Source organism: Falco cherrug, chromosome 5 (genome assembly GCF_023634085.1).
Source record: "Falco cherrug isolate bFalChe1 chromosome 5, bFalChe1.pri, whole genome shotgun sequence".
In the NCBI taxonomy this organism is placed as follows: Eukaryota; Metazoa; Chordata; class Aves; order Falconiformes; family Falconidae; genus Falco; species Falco cherrug.
The window spans coordinates 71,381,430-71,394,603 of record NC_073701.1 but is presented as its reverse complement, the minus strand read 5'-3'; the positions used below and the strand labels follow the sequence as shown (position 1 = coordinate 71,394,603).

General features: G+C 60.4%; 3 protein-coding genes across 10 annotated transcripts in view; 1 reads left to right on the top strand and 2 right to left on the bottom strand.

The window, feature by feature from the left end:
• Nucleotides 1-1,731: 1,731 nt before the first annotated feature.
• Nucleotides 1,732-5,088, bottom strand: LOC114014869 (uncharacterized). 2 transcript variants are annotated; one of them, XR_008732379.1, is made up of 3 exons: nucleotides 3,137-4,084; nucleotides 2,944-3,067; nucleotides 1,732-2,234 (listed from the first exon to the last, which is right to left on the bottom strand). XR_008732379.1 is itself a non-coding variant. In XM_055711297.1 (3 exons), exons 1-3 carry the CDS (start codon nucleotides 4,911-4,913, stop codon nucleotides 1,974-1,976), a joined length of 546 nt encoding a protein of 181 aa, XP_055567272.1. In that variant the 5' UTR covers nucleotides 4,914-5,088; the 3' UTR covers nucleotides 1,732-1,973. The 2 variants fall into 2 exon arrangements, 1 of the variants encoding a protein (XP_055567272.1); XM_055711297.1 differs by lacking the exon at nucleotides 3,137-4,084 and adding an exon at nucleotides 4,750-5,088 and having other exon boundaries at nucleotides 2,944-3,064.
• IRF5 (interferon regulatory factor 5) lies at nucleotides 3,941-10,722 on the top strand. Of its 5 annotated transcripts, none has more exons than XM_055711294.1 (9): nucleotides 3,941-4,545; nucleotides 6,667-6,848; nucleotides 7,203-7,392; nucleotides 7,766-7,818; nucleotides 7,919-7,949; nucleotides 8,074-8,349; nucleotides 8,822-9,211; nucleotides 9,524-9,642; nucleotides 9,774-10,722. In XM_055711294.1, the coding sequence occupies exons 1-9, from the start codon at nucleotides 4,257-4,259 to the stop codon at nucleotides 10,011-10,013; spliced, it is 1,770 nt and encodes a 589-aa protein (XP_055567269.1). In that variant the 5' UTR covers nucleotides 3,941-4,256; the 3' UTR covers nucleotides 10,014-10,722. The 5 variants fall into 5 exon arrangements, with proteins under 5 accessions (XP_055567269.1, XP_055567270.1, XP_055567271.1 ...); XM_055711295.1 differs by having other exon boundaries at nucleotides 4,358-4,477; XM_055711296.1 differs by having other exon boundaries at nucleotides 4,499-4,522.
• A 341-nt stretch (nucleotides 10,723-11,063) lies between these two features.
• TNPO3 (transportin 3) overlaps nucleotides 11,064-13,174 on the bottom strand; it is a 44,166-nt gene continuing 42,055 nt past the window's right edge. For all 3 annotated transcript variants that reach the window (XM_055711289.1, XM_055711290.1, XM_055711291.1), the window contains 4 exons: nucleotides 12,883-13,050; nucleotides 12,596-12,708; nucleotides 11,499-11,596; nucleotides 11,064-11,323 (listed from right to left, as the gene is read on the bottom strand). In XM_055711289.1, coding sequence (XP_055567264.1) covers nucleotides 11,536-11,596; nucleotides 12,596-12,708; nucleotides 12,883-13,050 — 342 coding nt within the window. In that variant the 3' untranslated portion in view covers nucleotides 11,064-11,323; nucleotides 11,499-11,535. The remainder of the gene's footprint in view (nucleotides 11,324-11,498; nucleotides 11,597-12,595; nucleotides 12,709-12,882; nucleotides 13,051-13,174) is intronic.

Sequence of the window (13,174 nt, the reverse complement as noted above, 5' to 3'; positions counted from 1 at the left end):
CATGTCTAATTTGCAAAACAAACTCCAACCAGCTGTTACAATGTCCACAGCACACTGCAGAACCTGCGAATCCCCCATCCCGCAGCAGGGCAGGGGGCTGCAGGGGGAATATGGCAACTCTTCACACAGCCTCAGGGGTGCCTGCGGGGAGCCAGGGGCAAGATGCTATTCTGATGCTATTTGAGCATGACACAAGCTGCTTATCCTCACTCCTGGGTGTTGAATTTTCCCAACTCTCTCTGTCTCCTGGATCTGTGATGATTCGAAGAGCTTTAGCCAAAAAAAAAAAAAAAAAAGGAATTCCTGTTCTTAGAGCAGATTGATTTAATTAAAGCCATTTAAAATCATTAAAGTGAATCTTCAGCTAAATCAACAAAGCAAGAAACCTCAAATTAATTCCATCCTCTTAACCAGGGTTTGTGTTTGTTCATTTTAATCACTTCCTTGCAGAAAAGTCTGTTATCAAGGAGCAGTCGCCAGGACATGCCTGCACCCTGATGCAAGAGACTTGCATGGATGGAAACATCCTGAGGACAACTGTGTGTCCCTCGAGTGTCCTCTGGGGGCTCTCAGACCCTGTGTCTGGCCATCCAGGCACAGTCCAGGCACTGGTGACTTTGCAGCAGGACATCCTGGACCCAATCCAATCCATGAGGCCATGTTCTGCTCATACCTGCATGCAGTTCTCTCCTCTGGCTCTGGTGCTATTAGCTGAGGAGCAAGGGCAAAGCTGGTCGGGTTCTCCCTCTCCTGGAAAACCAGCACATTTCCCACTGCCTGGAAGGTTTCAGCTCATCTCTGGCTTTCAATCACATGCTGCCCTTAGTCATCTGACCCGGTAGTACTCCTGTTTGCCTTGGTGGCTTCCAGCTCGTCCCTTTGTACTGCTGAAGAACATCCTGTTACCGCTGCAACTCCATGAACTCAGCAGCACCCAAATAGCACAGCGAGTCAGGGTAGTGAGCACGCGCTGACGGGCACGGCCACCATGGGGGGACCTCTCGCAGTGCCTCATTTCAGAGCTCGTTCATTAAATTGCAGCCAGCCGACTCCAATGCTTTGGATGATCTTACAGGCCAGGAAGTTAAAAACAAGCTGCTCTCTGCCCATAAAAAGCAAAGGGCTTTCAGCGTGGAATCATCAAGGCCAGAGGGATCTTGCAGCACATGTGAGCAATGGGAAATGCTCCTGAGAGAACATGCTGTTAGAGAAGGGAGCTGGTATCTGGGGCGCAGGCATGAGCCCCAAAATGTGGCTTAGTCCGAGCCCTGGTCCCCTCAAAGATTTTACAAAACACACTCAAAGCTTCACTGCCTGCCATTCCACTCCTCTGCCCTCCTGGTTCCTATGGAAATATACTCCTGCTACCCAAAACACTTCCCAGACCTAGTTTTTAGGAACACTGAAGTGGTGGCATTCACTTATGTTAAAGATGGTTCCCAAATTCCTGGCTATCCCATGCCCCCAGCTATGAAGAGCTGCTCCAGTCAGGGCATAGACCACACCGAGGGTGCCTGGCAGCCACTCAGCTCTCTGGGAAGAGGCCATCCCTTACTGGCAGGGAATCAGGAAGTCAGGCTCCGGATACCACACTGCCTCTGAAATCAGCAGCAGAGCCCACCAGAGGAGCCTGGCTGGCCCACTGCAAGAAGCTGCATGGAGAAGTCCTTCCCAGTTGGAAAGCCAAGTCTTCCAGGCAGGAAGAGGAACACCACCTCACTAGAGACACAGTCCAAGATCTAAAATTATAATTTAATGGGTTAATTAAGGGGGTGTTTGCAAAAATTGAACATACAAACCCAATCCCACCTGTGCCACGTACCTACTGCTCACATGGAAACCTGCAGCTACCTCGTTCTCCTCACCTTCTACCCATGCCACAGGCAGCCCCACTCTTACTCAATTTGCATGGCCCTTTGCAGAAATAAGCATTTTCCTCCTCCCCTCCTTCTTTCACCACCCAAGACCTAGCTTCACCCACTGCCGTCTGCCCTGAGACCAGTCCTGTCCAGCTGTAGGTTTATCTCCACTAATCTGATGGCCCGCAGCAGCACAGCGAGCTGCGAGCAGACACCAGCTAGAATGTTGATGAGGGGGTCCATCAGGTCTTGGATGCTGCAGAGGACCTTCAGCAGGAACACCAGCAGAGGTTGCAGGAGGCTGTTGAACACCGCTGCCAAAAAGGGCTTCCAAATATGATCACCAATGGCTGTCAGTAAACCAACCACCAGCACCTGAAGGGGAAGGTGAATTTAGGTTAAAATGCTTGGTTTTGATGAATATTTGCCAGCATGTGCCATCCTGAGGTGTGTTGAAGAGCAAGCTACTCACAAGGAACTCCTTGCTCTTCTTAGAGACACCAAAAAGGTGGCCAAGATGCAAAAATTTCGCTATGGGAGGAGAAGTTTGAGAGAACAGAGAACCTGAAGTTTCCCCTCCCAGTACTGAAGTATTTTGATGTGGAAATACTCAGAAGAAGGGAAGCAGAAGGTTTATATCCAGGGTTGTCAGCACATCTCATCACCTCCTACAATTACTTCACCTTTTGCCTTGTCCCCATTCAGTGACCCCAGAATGGGCAGAAAGGGTCCTGGTGGTGTCTTTGGGGTGTAACCACAGTTTTTGGAGAGCAAACCTTCTGGGTAAGTATCAAATACTTGCATTTCTCACGCCACCTAACCTCCACCAAAAAATATCTTGTGTTTCTGACCTTGGGGCTTTCTTTTCTTTTGGAGAACAAGCCCAGCCTACCCACAAACACATCCACTGCTAAGATGGGGCTGAGCTTTAACAATGCAGAGCTCTTCAAGGCAAATGGGGATTGAAAAAAAAAAATCAACAGAAATTAAAAAAATCAGATGGAAAAGTCTCAGTTAGAGGCTGGAGAGAGAAACTGCTTGTACCACGTCTCCTCTTTGTGGCAGGGAAACTGAGGTGGCTCACCTGGACCAAGGTCTCACCAAGGAAGCGAACCAGCTCGATCAGGAAGGTGGTGAGCCTGTTGACCAGCAGCCGTGGGATGGGGAAGGATTCCCTCAGCTTTTGTTGAACCGTCTGCTTATGGCTGCTGCAGAGAAAAGGAGACATCAGAACCAGAGAGTAAACCCACAGAGCAAACTAATGCCCAGCACCTCACCACCTCTTCCCAGAGACGACATGGAGAAACTCTTGGATGTCACGAGTAGTGCCAGAGCATCTTCCATGTGAGTTGGGTTTCAGCCGGCTCAGAGGTGCTGTCCCCAGTGCCACAGAACCTGGCTGGCGGTGGCAAACTGAGCTGGGCTTTAGCCACGGAGGAAAATTCCCAGAAAGACGATGGCGTCATGCTTATCCCCCTTCCCACATGGCCTGGGAGTGGGATTGCTGGCCTGGCGCTGCTCCGGCACTGCTCTGGCACCCCAGCCACCTTATTGGCAGTGCATCTCACTTGCAGCAGAGCTGGCTCTACAGGAGGAGGCCACCAAAGTAAGGGTGAGAGAGCAGGAGGTCAGGGAGTGTCTCTGCAGCCCGCCGCGCCCCCCCCCCCCCTTAATTAATGAGCAAATAAATAGGTGATTTGAGACACCTGCAGGCAGAGACACAGGCAGAACACAGCTGTCGTGTTTTCGGGCAGGATTGCCCTCTACCTGTGAAGTAGCCCAAAAATATATCGGGCTGGTTATCCAGAGGGGGCAGCTGCCCGGGGGGCCTGGGAAGCGAAGGCTCCAAGGCGCTGACAGCCCAGCTCCGGGAAATCCCAACCAACGTTATCCCGGGAGCCGCTCTGGCGCCGGCAGGGCTGAGTGCTCCCTCTCACGGCCACGGAGACCAGGGCGATCCTGAGGAGTTTGAACTGAGTTTCTCTGCTAGGAATAGAAAAATAAGAAGCAGAGAGTGCTGGGAGAGGGAAACGGGCGCCAGGTTGGGAGCAAAACATGGCACCCAGCCCACAGAGCCGGCGTGCCCAGGGCTGCTGGCAACAACGGTTTCATTTCTTGGTGGAAGAAGCAAATGGGGAAGTCCCCTCTGCTGCGATCTCACCCATGATAACCCCCCCAAAAAGTTATTTTTTCATCCCCACTTTGTCCTTGTGCGGACACATGGCAGAGAGTGGAACTGGGGACAGGGACATGGGTGACAGCCCATCAATGGTGGAGCGCCCTGGGCCTTGTGTGGACAGCAAAGCCATCCGAGGTGGTTGCTGTTAGCAATGGAAAAATTAACATTAAAAATGAACCAAATGCCCTGAGTGCCGGTGCTTCCCCAAACAGAGGAGGATGCGAAAGGAGGAGGTGGCAGAGGGCAAACGCACAACCATCTGGCTTCTTCCTTCCCCTTTCCCTGAAATCCCGGCCCAAAAGCTTGATGCCACCTCGGCCCACTCAGGGGTCTCCTGCTGTGGCCGGGAGAGAAAACATGGGAGTGAGACTCGAGTGGAGGCTGAGCCAGGATCCCCGAGGATGCACCTGCCCTGCATCCCAGGAACCAGCGCTTTTTGGTGCTTTCCCCCGGTGCTCCGTGCCCGCCTGGGTTTGCATGTGGGGTGCGGCTCTGGAATGGATGCTGGTGGGTGGGTGGGGCGCCCGCCCGGCCCGCTCCCCATGGGTGCCCACCCCAGGACACCCCATGCACCGTGGCAGGGTCATACCGTGACCCCGGGGACGTGTCCCTCGTTAGGCAGGAAGGGGTGGGGGCAGCTAATTAGGAGGCAGGGGTGGTTTGGTCGCTGCTGCCAGGGTGGTGGGCACGGGGCCAGTACCTCTTCCATACCTCCTCCTCCTCCTCCTCCTCGCAGACCCCCGGTCCCCCCCGGTCCCCCGGGGGGCGACGGGCCTCGCCCCGGGGTCACCACCGCGTGTTACCCGAAGGTCCCCACGGTCCCTCGTGGGAGGGTGACGCGACCCCCCCGGGTGCTGCCGGCCCGACGCCACCATCGTACCCGGCTCCTGCTGCCGGGGGGGGGACACCGGCGGGTATCGTGGGGGGCAGCGGGGCCGTGGCAAGGGCCCCGCATGCGACGTGACCCGCCCGGCGCTGTGGGGAGATTCGCCCCGCCCCTCGCCCCGCCCCTCGCCCCGCGTTACCCGGCAACGGCCCCAGTGAGGGGCGGGGGTGGGCGGGGGGAGCGGCGCTAGGGGGCGGGGCCGGAGTAGTGGTGGGAGGGTGGGCCACGCCTATAGTGAGTGACAGCGAGCGCGGCCAATCACAGCCTGGTGTGTGGGCGGGGGGGGGAAATGGGGAATGCCCACCCACTTCAGGGATTCCCGCGCGTCACTCGAAGTGGGCGGTGGGCGCGAGGTATGCAAATTTATGGAAAACGTATGTTAATGAGGTGTCTGCAGTTGCTGCGGGGTAACACCCCGGGAGGTGGGGGCGAACGGAGACAGGACCCCGGAGGGCGACACACAGGGGTCACGCGTGGGGGAACATGGGTGGGGGCCACACAGGGGTCACGGGCGGGGCACACGAGCCCCACCCCGGGCGCGGCGGGGCCGGGGCGGTCCCGGAGTGGTGGCGTGGCCGGCTCCGTCCCACGCCCCACGCCCCGGCCCCCGCCCCACGCCCCCGCCCCGCCGTGCGGAAGCGCTGGGCGGTGGCGGCGGCCTCGGAGCGCAGGTGAGTCCCGGTGCCGGGTCCTCGGGGTCCGCCGCGGGTGGGAGCGGGTGCTGTGGGCGCCGCGCGGGAGCGGTGCTGGGGTGCCCAGGAGGAGCCGTGGGGCCACCCGGGGACAGCGCCCCGGCCCGAGTGGGTGGCAGCAGCCCGGGTGCACCCGCGGGACCCGCCCCACCCGAGCGGAGGTGCCGCAGTCTGGGGACCTGTCCCTGGGCCGGTGGGTCCCCGGGGCCCCCCACGCGCGAGCAACGTGGGTTGGAGCACGCGGGGGCCCACGCGGGTGCGACCATCTCCATGTGCACTGGTGCGGGGGGACACGGGGGTGGTCTCCCTCACGTGGCTGCCGTGACCCCAGAGAGACCATGACAGTGACCCCATGGGGACTGGGCTCTTCCACCTGTCCCACCGGGCTGTGACGGTGCTCTGCGGGTGCCCCACAGGTCACAGCCCCCGTGGGGTCGGTGCCTGTGTCCCCTCCCCCGTGTCCCCCCCATCTCCTCGTGTGTCTTCTCCGTGTGTGTCCCCCCGCATGTCCTTCCCATCTCCCCATGTGTCCCCATGTCCCCCCAGTGTCTCCTTGCATGTCCCCCCGCCATGTGCCCCACGTGTGTCCCTGCATGTCCTTCCCGTGTCCCTGGCCCCCCGCCGTGTGTCACCCCCCATGCCCCCCCGTGCATCTCTGTGTGTCCCCCCTGTGCCCCCCCGTGTCCCCCCGCAGTGTCATGTCCCCCCCTCCCCCGCGCGGCCCCAGGGCTGGTTTTGTTCCCCTAGAGGAGCCGCAGGTTCTGCTTTCGGAGCATGGGGCAGCCCCACACCCATGTGGGACGGGGTGCCCCCCCACCCCCCCAGCTGCCAGCCACGGCCCCGGGGGACACTCCAGTTCCTGTTTCGGGGCCAGGGGGGGCACCCACGGGTGCCTGTCACAGCTGCACACACGTGTCACGAGCTCGGCTCCTTCACACTCACAGGTGTCACGAGCTGGCCCAGCCTGAGCCCCGTCACACGTGTCACGAGCCTGCCGGGCCTCAGCCCCCTGGTGCTGATGGGTGCCCCGGTGCTGCTGTCCCCCTGCAGGTCCTGCCATGAACCCCCCGCCTCGCCGGGTGCGGCTGAAGCCGTGGCTGGTGGCACAGGTCAACAGCCAGCGCTACCCGGGGCTGCAGTGGCTGGACGCTGAGCGGCGACGCTTTGCCATCCCCTGGCGCCATGCCACCCGCCACCCCCCAGCCCCTCAGGACCACGACAACATCTTCAAGGTGATGGGGTGGTGGTGGGGGAAACACACATGGGGCATAGGGGTGATGGAGTGGCAAGGGGGACACGGGTCACAGGACATGGGGGTGACAAGGTAGATGTGGGACATGGGGGGATGGGAGATGAGGATGACAGGGTGATGAAAGGGACATGAGATGGGATGACAAGGATCATGGGGTGACAATGAGGACACAGGATGGGGGCAATGGGGTGAATAGGGGGACATGGGACGGGGGGTGATGGGGTGCTGAGGGCTGCCTGGGCAGGACAGTGGGTGCTGGGGCAGAGCAGTGGGCGCTGGGTGCTCGGCAGGGTGCTGGGTACTGGACGCTGGGTGCTGACCCTGCTGCCCCCAGGCCTGGGCACAGGAGACGGGCAAGTTCACGGAGGGGGTGGACGAGCCGGACCCAGCTAAGTGGAAGGCCAACCTGCGCTGCGCCCTCAACAAGAGCCGCGAGTTCCGCCTGCTCTTTGACGGCACCAAGGCCACCCCGATCCAGCCCTACAAGGTCTACGAGCTCTGCCAGGGGCCAGCTGATGGCGCAGGTGCTGCAGGGGCACCCATGGGTGGGGGTGCCAGGGTGGGATGGAGACCACAGGTGGGCGGTCTGGGGAGGCGTTCGGGCACCCCATGAGGGCCCAGCACCTCTCCAAGCTCCAGCACCCCGTGAGAGCCCAGCACCCTCAAAGCCCCAGCACCCCATGGGTCCCCAGCACCCCATGGGTCCCCAGCACCCCGCACCCCACAAGGACCCAGCACCCTGCAGTGCTGCAGCACCCCATGTCCCCCACACATCATAAGGACCCAGCCACCCCACAAGGATCTAGCACCCCACAATGCTCCAGCACCCCACAACTCCCCCTGCACCCCCCCCCCACACACCCCAACCCCGTTCCCCAGCCTGTCTCTCCCTTGCAGATGGAGTGGCTGAGGATGACTATGGCTGCGTCGGGGAGGAGGATGTCAGCCAGGTACATGGTGGGGGGTCAGAGTGGGGGGACCCCCAAACGGGGGACACTTTGAGGTGTTGGTGTGGATGTGTTCATCACCACCCCGCTGTCCTCCCTGCAGCTCCAGAAGATGACATCTCTGAGCATCAAAGGTGAGTGGGGGGGCATTGGGGGGGTGGAGGGTCAGGTCAGGGGGAGTGCAGGGTGCACCCACCCAGCAATTTCAGAGGGTGGTTGGGGGCCACGGATGCCCTCCCATCCCATGCTGTGCTCCAGATACCCGGCATGGGGGGGATCTGCTACCCTCCTACCCCTGGCCCAAGGAGGAGCCACACTTCGGCAGCGGCTGCCCCCCAGGGCCCTTTGCACCGCCCCTCCAAGCACTGCTCCCTGCTGAGGTGGGGGACACCCATGGGACCCCCGAACTGGCCCCTGCCACCCTAAGCGAGACGGGGCCACCCCTGGGCACGCTGGGGCCCCCGTCCACCTGCCCGATAGCACCCATGGAGCACATCATCCCCAACCTGCTCATCAGCCCCCACATGCTGCCATGTAAGAACTGGGGGGGCTGTGGGGCAGGGATGGGGTGCCACTGGGGGGGCTGGTGGGTGGGGCTAGGGTTCCATGGAGGGGGGGTGGCTGTGGGGTGGCATGAGTGGTGGTGGGGGGCACCGGGTGTGGCCATAGGGAGAGTGGGCATGGATGTGGGGTGCTCATGGGGGTCACAGGCGTGTGGGGTGCTTATGGAGGGGTGGTAATGGGGGTGGGTGGGTGGGGAAAGCCCATGGAATGGGTGATGGTGGATGAGCGTGGGTTGGAGGGTGGCTCGGCATGGGGAGGGGATGGCCATGGGGTGGCCGGGCACTGACGGGTGTTGGGTGGCTGTTGGGTGGACATGGGTGTCCGTGGGTGTGGGGTGGCTGGACAGGGTGGCTGGGGGTGTGGGGTGGCCATGGGGTGGCTGGGTGGTGGTGGCCGTGGCATGGTTCCCAGCAGGCAGCTGACATCTGCATCCGTTTGGCAGTGACTGACCTGGAGATCAAGTTCCAGTACCGGGGCCGTCAGGTCTGCGTCCTCACCATCAGCAACCCCCATGGCTGCCGCCTCTTCCACAGCAGCCTGGAGCCCACGCAGGAGCAGGTGGAGCTCTTCGGGCCACTGACACTGGAGCAGGTCCGCTTCCCTGCCACTGATACCATCCCCAACGAGAAGCAGCGTTTCTACACCCACCAGCTCCTGGATGTGTTGGACCGCGGGCTCATCCTGGAGCTGCAGGGCCAGGACATCTACGCCATCCGCCTCTGCCAGTGCAAGGTCTTCTGGACGGGGCCCTGTGCCACCCACAGTGCTGGCCCCAACCCCATTGAGAGGGAGAAGAAGACCAAGCTCTTCAGCCTTGAGGGGTTTCTCAATGGTGAGAGGAGAATGGGGTGGTTGTCTCCGGTGCCTCTTGGGGACACCAGGTGGCATGCAGGGGTCAGCTGGCATGGGGGGACACCAGCAGGTACATGGGGACCTGGTGGCACCTGGGGACCAAACTGGGATGGGGGGACACCAGCAGGTACATGGGGACTGGGTGGCACCTGGGGACCAAGCTGGGATGGGGGACACGCGCCAGCAGGTACATTAGGTATGAGCTGGGATGGGTGAACACAGCTGGGGGGGTGGTGGGACCAGCGGGTGCAATGCCCCATCCTGCGCCTTACTGTGGCATCTGGCCCCGCAGGCCTCATCCTGTTCCAGAAGGGCCAGACCATGACCCCCCCACCCTTCGAGATCTTCCTCTGCTTCGGCGAAGAGTGGCCGGACCAGAAACCCAAGGAGAAAAAGCTTATCACGGTGCAGGTGAGGGCTCCCAGGAATGGGGACACCCAGGGCTGTCCTCAGGTGAGGGCACTGCCCAGAGCTCCTGGGGGACACAGATGGGGCGTCCCCACACTGTGCTGTGCCGGCTGACGCTGTGGGGACTCTCACAGGTGGTGCCGGTGGCGGCACGGCTGCTGCTGGAGATGTTCTCAGGAGAGCTGTCCTGGTCAGCCGACAGCATCCCCCTGCAGATCTCCCACCCTGACCTCAAGGACAAGATGGTGGAGCAGTTCAAGGAGCTTCACCAGCTCTGGCAGAACCAGCAGCGGCTGCCACCGGTGCAGCCAGAGCCCAGACCCGCTGCCGCTGCTGGAGCCTGGGTGCTGCCACCAGGCTCCCTGCCCCAGTGATAAGGGAACACATAGGGACACACGGGCCACCTGTGGCACCGTCAAGCCTGTTGGAGTGGTGGATCCCCGTTCTGTCACCCCATGGCCGTCCAGGCCGATGGAGCTGGGGCCACCCAGCACCATCCCCATCCATGCCCCTGTCCTTCCGGAGCTACCAGTGATGAGCACCCGCTGGGTCCCAAGGGAGGACGGCACCATGACCACGTGCCCTGGGGAGGCTTTGCTGAGGCTGGACCGTTGGAGAAGTTGAACCTACCTCTCTGGGGCTGCCCCGTCCTCCCGTAGTGTGGGGGGCGAAACGGCAAGAAAACTGTGCCAGGATGGGACCTGCCCCCCCGGCACTGGCACGGCTGGGGCTGCAGCTCGGCGCACCCAAACAGCAAAGCCAGGCACAGCCCCGAGAGAAGAACCAGGCCGGGACTTGGGTTTTTAATTTATTTTTTCAGTTTTTTGTTGTTTTTATTGTTCTCGAGATGGCTACACACCCCCGGAGGGAACAGCATGCGCTCCAGCCGTGCCCGCAGGCCCCACGCCGACCCTCTCCCAGCCCCGTCCCTGCACTCGCTCGAGCTGTGTCCTCCCCGCACGCTCCAACCCTAAAATAAACCAAATAAAACCAACAAAAAAATCCCCCCCCAAACATAAAACCCCCCAAACAAAAAAACAACCTAAAAAAGAAGAAAAAAATATAATATATATTTAAAGAGTCCGTCCCGCCTGCATCTTCTCCGGGAGGTCACCACTAGGCAGGACGCGGCGGGTTCGGGGAGGGCAGAGCCACCATGTCTCCACTCCTGCCCGGGACGGGAGGGTGGGCAGACCCTGCAGCCACTGGGTTTTACTAAATCTATTTTAAACCCCCATCTTTCCTGAAATAATTTTTATTGTTTTGTGGTTTTTTTTTTCTTTTTCTTTTGTTTTTTTGTTTTTCTTTTTCCATTTCACAGAAAGTTTTCTACTTCACACTCTTGTTTTGCTGCCGGGCAAATTCATTATCCTCCGGTGTTTGGTGGTGGTTTATTTTTGTGTTGGTTTTTTTTGTGTTTGTCATTTGTTGGTGGTTGGGTGGTTTTTTTTTTTCTCCCGTTGGTTTGTTTTCTTGTTTCGGTAGCCGATGTTCTGGAAGCAAATCCGCTGGGAAAGCGGGATCCTCGAGCTGTCCTCCCGCACGCGCAGGCGGCGCCGGCCCCGGCTCTCCTGGCTGGCGGGACGCACTGGAGCGAGTGAAAGCCCTCGGCCACGATGAACTTTGCTGATTGTGGGACACATTCTTGGTTTTCTTTGTTTCCTGTCTTCTAATTAAGACATTCCTGGGAGTGGGAGAGGGAAAGAGAGAGAGAAGGGGGTCAGTCCTTCATCCCATTTGCCCCTCCCGGGGCTGGCACAGCCACGGCAAGTGGGGTCACAGCCCCACAGCCCATGGTCCCACTGTGGCGCAGGGTCACGGTCCCTGCGGCTGCTCGCGGTGCCGCTGCTGGCTCTTACCTGGGAGACAGGCGCCGTGCCGGTGCCGGAGCAGGAGCTATCGGAACAAGCGGGTGAAGTCCCTCAGAGCCCAGCAGACTTGTTTACATTCCTCAGCGCTGCAAGAAAACAGGTGACATCAGGGGGTGACATCATCGGGGGACATTTAGGAAGTGGAGAGTTCCCCGCCCAGAACAGGCAGCCAGCACTCCTGCCAGCACGAGATGGCAGCGGGGACCAGGAGCGTGGCAGCTGGGCTCCGAGATGCTGGAGGAGATGCAGGAGCAACTGTCGGGGCAAAATGGGCTCAGCATCCCCTGCAACCGTCCCTGGTGGTGACCTGTGTCCCACTGTGGTGGTGGCTGGATGAAAGGAGCCAGAGCCCAGCAGGAGACTCAGCCTCCGGGATTTTTCCGGGGCAGGGGCTGGCTGCTTGCTGACACCAAGCCAGGCAGAAGGAGTGTTTGGGGACTGAGCGGCTGGATGCCCCCAAACCAGCCGGTGTCGCTGCTGACGGCAGCACAAGAGAAGGGGGGGGACAGCAGGTGCCAGCTCACAGTGGCTGCCCAGAGCAGGCTGCAGCTTGCCGGGCTGATTGCGCTCTCGCCCTGGGAGCAGACACAGCCCGCAGCAGCAGGCCCAGGCAGGACCCAGCCATCGGAGCAGCGTGGCCAGGAGCCAGTGACTCACAGGGCCGGGGAGCTGGAGGGAGGGGGGGCAGGCGGCAGGCTGGCTTGCAAAAGCTGCCTGCGCCCTGGCAGGGAGGGATGCTGGCTCCACAGGGCTCAGGCAAGAGCAGAAAAACCTGTTGGGTGATGGAAAAGGCAACACATGCCCTCCAAAGCGAGGCTTTCCACAGCCTTCGTTGTACTGGGAGTATGCTGGATGAGACATCCGAGTGGATTCATGGGCAGGGGCTGGGACTGACATCCCACCAGCACGCTCAGCTCTTGCAGAGAGGCGCTTCGGGGCTGCCAGAGGACAACGCGCGGTGGGGTGTGATGGCCACGTCTCAGAGATGGGCTCGCAAGGGAGACGCTGGCACCGTGACCATGTGCTGCCTGTTGCTGTCCTGGCTCCCAGCAATGCACCCTGCCCCGCTCCACTGGCATGCTCACCTTGTGACCTGCTTGTGGAAGTCTGTCAGCTGTTTGTGTGTGACCTGGATGGCTCCTCCTGTCGTTTCCTTTGGTAAACCCTTCAGCGAGTTCTCCAGCCAGCGACAAAATGTCTGCAGGAAGCAAGAGAAGGGAAAACACTCAGGACATGGAGCCAAACCCCACTCTGCTGTCCTGGCTTGGGGGAGGCTTTGGGATTTGGCTCTGCCCATGTGATGCTGGGATGGCTCAGGGCTGAAGCCCAACCCTGCCCTGTGCCCTTCTGGGATATATCCCGTCCCTCTCACCGGCCGGTCGATCTGCATGATCTCCCAGAGCACCTCGGCGACATCGGGCAGGGTGTACGGTGGCAGGCAGAAGCAGCACGTGTGCAAAAGCTGGTTGACAAGCTGCTGGCCCAGTTGGTTCATCACCTGGCTGATGAGCTCCTTCCGCACTTCAAAGTCCTCCTCGTGCTGCGGGAAGAAGGAGAGCGGGGTGAGCCATGCCTGGGGACAGGGACATGCTGCTTCTTGCTTTGGAAGCAGCTCCCAGAGCACCTCTGCTGGCAGCGGTGGCATAACTGTGGTGGCTTGGCTA